Below are 7051 nucleotides of genomic sequence, written 5' to 3' on the forward strand. Positions count from 1 at the left end.
CAGTGGCAGGCACCTGTAATCCCAGCTACTCAGGGAGGCTGAGGCAGGAGAATTGCTTGAACCTGGGCAGCAGAGGTTGCAGTGAGCTGAGATCGCACCACTGCACTCCAGCCTGGGCGACAGACTCTGTCTCAAAAAAAAAAAAAAAAAATCAAATGAGTTTTCTAGTTTTAGCTCTTAGATTTAGGTGTTTGATACATTTTGAGTTAATTTTTGTATATTGTGTGAGGTGGGGGTCCAACTTCATTCTTTCGCAGGTGTGTATCCAATTGTCCCAGGATTACTAGTTGAAAAGACTGTTTTTTCCCCATTATTTTGGTACCCTTGTCAAAAATCATTTGACCATAAATGTGAGGGTGTGTTTCTGGACTCTCAGTCTGTTGATTTGTGTAACCTGCCCTTGCTGTTCTGTTGATCTATATGTCTATCCTTATGCCAGTACCACACTGTCTGTATTCTTTTTTTTTTTTTTTTTTTCTTTTTTTTTGAGACAGAGTCTTGCTCCATCGCCCAGGCTGGTGTGCAGTGGTGTGATCTCGGCTCACTACAAGTTCTGCTTCCCGGGTTCATGCCATTCTCCTGCCTCAGCCTCCCAAGTAGCTGGGACTATAGGCGCCCACCACCATGCCGGGCTAATTTTCTTTTTTTTGTATTTTTAGTAGACACGAGGTTTCACTATGTTAGCCAGGATGGTCTTGATCTCCTGACCTCGTGATCCACCCGCCTCGGCCTCCCAAAGTGCCGGGATTACAGGCGTGAGCCACCGCGCCCGGCCCACGCTGTCTTTATTCCTATAGCTTTGTAGTAAGTTTTGAAATCAGGACGCATCAGTCCTCCAATTTTGTTTTCTTTTTCAAGATTGTTTTGGATACACAGCAGATTCTTTTTTTATTTTTTGTAGCAACAGGGTCTTGTCTCAAGTGATCCTTCCACCTTAGCCTCTCAAAATTAGGGGATTATAGGTGTGAGCCACTGAGCCCAGCCTCTCAGCAGATTCTTAAAACACACTTGTTACTTGGCTGCTTGCTTTCTTGTTTCCTTGATGGACTAGCCAGCCTGTGAAAGCCTAGCTGGCCTGCACGCTTAAGTGACAAATTCCTCTTCCTACTCCAGCCTCCCTTCATAAGGCATTTGGCCAGTAGAGATCTAGGCAGTTCTGGCTGAGCCGTCTTAGTCCAGGGCAAGGTAGTAAGAGACAGAATTTGGCAGGTTGCAGCTGGTCCCTCAAGCAGGAGATCTAAATCCAACTCATCCTTCCCCCACTATCCCCAAAACATCTCAGCATTCCTTCCTCTTCTGTCCTTGCCTTGCAGGCTTGGAGTCTGGGTAATTACGAGTTCTATCTAGACCCACTTCTGGCCACATCACACCAGCTCTTCTCTTTTGCCTGTCATCCCGCCACTCTCCTGCCCCTTCCTAACCATGATTCATGGCAAAATGGTGCAGGATGTGCCAGGCGTGGTGGCTCACGCCTGTAATCCCAGCACTTTGGGAGGCCAAGGCGGGCGGATCACAAGGTCAGGAGATCGAGACCATCATGGCTAACACGGTGAAACCCCGTCTCTACTAAAAATTCAAAAAAAATTTAGCCGGGTGTGGTGGCGGGCGCCTGTAGTCCCAGCTACTCTGGAGGCTGAGGCAGGAGAATGGCATGAACTCGGGAGGCGGAGCTTGTAGTGAGCCGAGATTACGCCACTGCACTCCAGCCTGGGCGACAGAGTGAGACTCCGTCTCAAAAAAAAAAAAAGGTGCAGGATAGAGGCTACCTGTCCTGTCAGGTGGGGCTAGTGCAGCAGCCTGGCCTTCCTTGGTGACATGTCTGGTCACCCCCATAGGTTCTTTATGGACTCAACAGGAATGTCACTTGAGCTGCAGGTACTGATTTTACTGATGGATGATGAAATTTTTTTCTTCCCTGTTGGGCTTTCAGTCTTTGCCTTAAGGAGACCATAAAAAAAGTGGTGGGAGGCCAGGTGCAGTGGCTCATGCGTGTAATCCCAGCACTTTGGGAGGCCAAGGGGGCAGATCACTTGAGGTCAGGAGTTCGAGACCAGCCTGACCAACATGGAGAAACTTCGTCTCTACTAAAAATACATAATTAGCCGGGTGTGGTGGCGCATGCCTGTAATCCCAGCTACTCGGGAGGCTGAGGCAGGAGAATCTCTTAAACCTGGGAAGCGGAGGTCGCGGTGAGCCAAGATCGTGCCACTGCACTCCAGCCTGGGCAACAAGAGTGAAACTCTGTCTCAAAACAAAACAACAACAACAAAAAAGTGATAGGCTGGGCACAGTGGCTCATGCCTGTAATCCCAGCACATTGGAAGGCTGAGGCAGGTGAATCATTTGAGGTCAGGAGTTCGAGACTAGCCTGGCCAACATGGTGAAACCCCATCTCTACTAAAAATAGAAAAATTAGCCGGCCATGGTGGCAGGTGCCTGTCATCCCAGTTACTCAGGAGGCTGAGGCAGGAGAATCGCTTGAACCTGGGAGGTGGAGGTTGCAGTGAGCTGAGATCACGCCACTGCACTCAAGCCTGGGCAATACAGCAAGACTCAGTCTCAAAAAAAAAAAAAAAAAAAAAGAGTGATAAACCCACTGGGTGCAGTGGCTCATACTTGTAATCCCAGCACTTTGGAAGGCTGAGGTGGGTAGATCACTTGAGGTCAGGAGTTTGAGACCAGCCAGGCCAACATGGTGAAACCCTGTCTCTACGAAAAATACAAAAATTAGCTGGGAAAAAACAAACAAACAAAAATTATCTGGGTGTGGTGGCACATGCCTGTAGTCGCAGCTACTTGGGGGCTAAGGTAGGAGAATTGCTTGAACCTGGGAGGCGGAGGTTGCAGTGAGCCAAGATCACGCCACTGTACTCTAGCCTGGGCGACAGACTCTGTCTCAATCAATCAATAAAAGTTGAAGGAAAAAAGAAAGAAAAAGGCCACTTAATTATCCCTTCACTATACAGATTCTCAGCCAATTGAGAATGCAGAAAGGAGTTAGGTAGAGGCCCAGTCACCACATGGCTCAGACCCACAGCCAAAATGCACCTTCACCCCTCCCCTTTTCTGTTTCCTGGTTTAAATCTGGGTTCTAGGCTGCAGAGCAAGCAGCATGGGGAACGGGGACACTAAAAGGGCAAGTGTCCTGGGGGACTTATCTGGAGCTCTCAAGATGGTGAGATCAGTCCTTTCGCCTGCTTACATGCAACTAGGTGCTGCTGTGTGACCTCTGAATAGTCCTGGCCCTACTGCAGGGTCACTACCCCTGCTGACCCCACCTTCAAAACCTCTGGAATGTTGATGCTAGTTCTCCAAGTCTGCGCTTTGCATGCACCATGAAACTTGTTGCCAACTGTAATTTCTTGATTTGTGCAAGTGGGTTACATAATACCCAACCCATAGGATGCTAGAAGGACTGGGGAGACAGCATTTGATCAGGGCCTGGCACTCACTAGGCCCTCAGTGGGGCCATCCCAGTAAGCCTGGTTCAACAACCAGGGGAACTAAGCCTGCTGTTGCAGATTCTCGGCCGTCTGCCTGTGTGCCGAGTCTCTTCGGGGGCCAAATGGTCAAGGTAAGTCTGTGTGCTGAAGTTAGAGATGTGGATTTGGGAGTGATTAGGGCTCAACAGAAATACATCATTGAAAGACAGGCGTTGGTGCAGGATGGGCCTACAGAGGTCCATTGTCTGTGCAGTGGGCTTTCAGTCCTGTGTTTCAGACACCCTCCAGGTTTGGGATGGGAGGGGCAGAGTTGTTAGGGGAAGTGACAACACCCCTGAGCCTCCCTCTAAACCCATATTTAGGATTGTCTAAGGCCAAATGGTGAAATAAGCTTGGTTTCCCCAAGGCCCCCTGCTTCCTCTTTCTGCACCCTTCTGTTCTTTCAGTGCCCTTCCTCCAAGCACCCAGGAAAACAAGGGTCCAAAAACAAAAAACTCCAAGACAGAGGGCAGCCAAATAGGAGCCAAATGCAGCCTACCACCTGCTTTTTACAGCCCATGAGCTATCAATGGTTTTTACATTTTTAATTGGTTGAAAAAAATATTTTGTGACACATTAAATTCAAATTTCAGTGTCCATAAATAAAGTTTTATTGGAACACAGCCACAACCATTTGTTTACAAATTGTCTATGGCTGCTTTCAGCTGCGTTGAGGAGGTATAGGCTTGCAAAGTCTAAAATACTGACTCTCTGGCCCTTTAAGGAAAAGCTTGCCGATGCTCTAGGATGTGTCTTGCGCCCAGGAGATCTGCTTTCCAAGGAAAGGACAAACCAGTCAAATCCAGGCAGATGTGCAGAGTAGACACTGGACAGGGAAGCCTTCCTGATCCTTCCAGTGACACTGGAGGAGCTGAGGGGAGATAACTCTCTAATCCTGCAGATGGGACTGCTTCTGTCCACACTGAGTTAGGGGGCATGGAAACAGTGGGTTCAGGCCTATGACTCATTCTAACAGTATAAATAGCAGGATTCAGAAGGTGATTAATCGTCTCCAGTGAGCCCACCCCACCAGCTTCCCTGCCAGGCTGGTGGTAGCGATTTTACCTGAGGTCTTTCATGTTCCCAGGGTCTTGCAGGCTGCCCTGGGGCCGGCCCTGAGCAGTATATTCATTGCTCACCTTTCTCCTGTCTTTGCAGAGTTTGCCTTCTGCCAGGTGGATGCCTCCATCGCTCTGGCCCTGGCCCTGGCCGTCCTGTGTGATCTGCTCCAGCAGTGGGACCAGCTGGCCCCTGGACTGCCCATCCTGCTGGGATGGCTATTGGGAGAGAGTGACGACCTCGTGGCCTGTGTGGAGAGCATGCATCAGGTGATCCCGGGGTGTCAAGGGAGTGGGAGGCAGGGTTGGAGTGTCCTAAACCTGCTAGATGCAGCACCTACAGCCTCAGCTGGGCTTGTGCATGCTTAGACACACAGCAGGAACCACTAGGAAAGTCACCCACTGGGTGCTGCTGAGGACACGGGGACACTCTTAGGCTGACTTCTGGGGTGCTGATGGTCAGCCTCCAGATTAGCCAGGGGAGAGAACTCGGAAAGAAGCCCCCAGCCGGGCACAGTGGCTCACCTGTAATCTCAGCACTTTGGGAGGCCAAGGCGGGCGGATCATGAGGTCAGGAGATGGAGACCATCCTGGCTAACACGGTGAAACCCCGTCTCTACTAAAAATACAAAAAATTAGCCGGGCCTGGTGGCAGGCGCCTGTAGTCCCAGCTACTCGGGAGGCTGAGGCAGGAGAATAGTGTGAACCCGGGAGGCGGAGGTTGCAGTGAGCCGAGATTGCACCACTGCACCCCAGCCTGGGCAACAGAGCAAGACTCCGTCTCAAAAAAAAAAAAAAAAAAGAAAAGAAAAGAAAATTTAAAAAGAAGCCCCTGGATGCGGAGAGTTTAATTATGGAGACTGCTTGTTAGTCAGTATTGGAGTTAGCCTGGGGCTTCCCAAAGTTAGGTCTGAGGGTGGAGCATTTTCAGAGAATTAGGATCTTTGCTGGGAACTTCCTGCTTGAAGAAAACGATTATTAGCCCCCTCCAGGGTGGGTGCAGTCACAGATAGGGAAACTGAGGACAAAGAAAAGCAACAAAAGCATCCTGAGAACTAAGATTGATCTCCACCAGCATCTGACTCAGCTGGCCTTTTTGGCATCCCCAGCAGGCCAAGGGTTCAAAAAGCATTGTCCCTGTTTATGAGAAATTTGGAGACATGATAAGTGTCTGATAAAAGGACCTTGAGAATCAGTGTTATAGAAACAGGACGCAACCTAGTGTCCTGTGTTTAGAGATTCCTTCCTCTCTGGCCTGCTGCAGATGACCTTTCCTCCCTCCTATCCAATTTCCAGCTGCACCTTAAACTCAGGGCTCACTCCCTTGTTGAAGTCCCCTTTTCAGCATCCATCCCCCAAAGTATCTTGACTTTGAACCACAAACACATCTTTATCCAAGGTCATGTTAAGTCTGGGGAAAAAATTCCTCTCTGGTGGAGAAATACAGTGAGTGAAAATAGAAGGTGACCTTCAAGGCTGCAAGTGGTGTGTGTACATGGGTGTTGACAGGCGAGAGTGCGCCCTCTGTCAGGTGGGGGAAGGGACACCCCTCTTGCATCTGGCAGGCTACTGCTTGGTCTGGACTGGGGCTTGTCACCATTCCCTGTAAGACTGACTTTTGGCTTTTTCTTCTGATTTAGGTGGAAGAAGACTACCTGTTTGAAAAAGCAGAAGTCAACTTTTGGGCCGAGACCCTGATCTTTGTGAAATACCTCTGCAAGCACCTCTTCTGTCTCCTCTCCAAGTCCAGCTGGCGTCCCCCAAGCCCTGAGATGCTCTGTCACCTTCAAAGGATGGTGTCAGAGCAGTGCGACCTCCTGTCTCAGCTCTTCAGAGAGCTTCCACCAGCTGCTGAGTTTGTGAAGACAGTGGAGTTCACAAGACTACGCATTCAAGAGGAAAGGACTTTGGCTTGCTTGAAGCTGCTGGCCTTTTTGGAAGGAAAGGAAGGGGAAAACACCCTAGTTCTCAGTGTTCGGGACGCTTATGCAGAAGCAAGGCAGTTAACTCTTCCAAGAACAGAAGCAGCATGTTGAAGAAAATTTGGGGGATTGGAATGGGGGTATGTGTGGATTTTTCCTCCACTAAATCTGCAGGAAACATGTTGAACATAAATTCAAAAATTTTATCCCATTCATGCCTCCCCTACTTCTGTGAGTCCAGTCGTCTCTCACTTCTTACAGAGAAACTTTTCTTCAGTTCACTCATTCAGGGCAGCCTACTTTATTGCTGCTACTGTAGGAAGTGAGGCAACTCCGTTGCAGATTTACTCTGTCCCCAGGTGCAGGCCACCTGTGGGCCTGAATGAGCCTTTTTCATCCCCCAGGGCCTCTAATGTCCTGCCATAGCCGCCCTGCATTCTCTGTGAAGTGACTACACAGAGTTGGATTTTAGCACATACACATGATCCCTCCCCTCTCCCCTTTTCTGGCTTTATGTAGGGGCTAGATTCGTTGGCAAACAGCCCATTTGGTCAGATTTATAAATTTTGTTCCATTTTAGCAAAGCAGA

General features: G+C 49.3%; 1 protein-coding gene across 4 annotated transcripts in view; it reads left to right on the plus strand.

Annotated features, from left to right (window-relative positions):
* Positions 1-6695, plus strand: part of THADA (THADA armadillo repeat containing) — a 359204-nt gene extending 352509 nt beyond the window's left edge. For all 4 annotated transcript variants that reach the window (XM_032177807.2, XM_032177809.2, XM_058428959.1 and 1 more), the window contains 2 exons: positions 4641-4810; positions 6181-6695. In XM_032177807.2, coding sequence (XP_032033698.1) covers positions 4641-4810; positions 6181-6576 — 566 coding nt within the window. In that variant the 3' untranslated portion in view covers positions 6577-6695. The remainder of the gene's footprint in view (positions 1-4640; positions 4811-6180) is intronic.
* The last annotated feature ends 356 nt before the right edge of the window (positions 6696-7051 follow it).

This window comes from Hylobates moloch, unplaced genomic scaffold, assembly GCF_009828535.3.
Source record: "Hylobates moloch isolate HMO894 unplaced genomic scaffold, HMol_V3 SCAFFOLD_15, whole genome shotgun sequence".
NCBI classification, from domain to species: Eukaryota; Metazoa; Chordata; class Mammalia; order Primates; family Hylobatidae; genus Hylobates; species Hylobates moloch.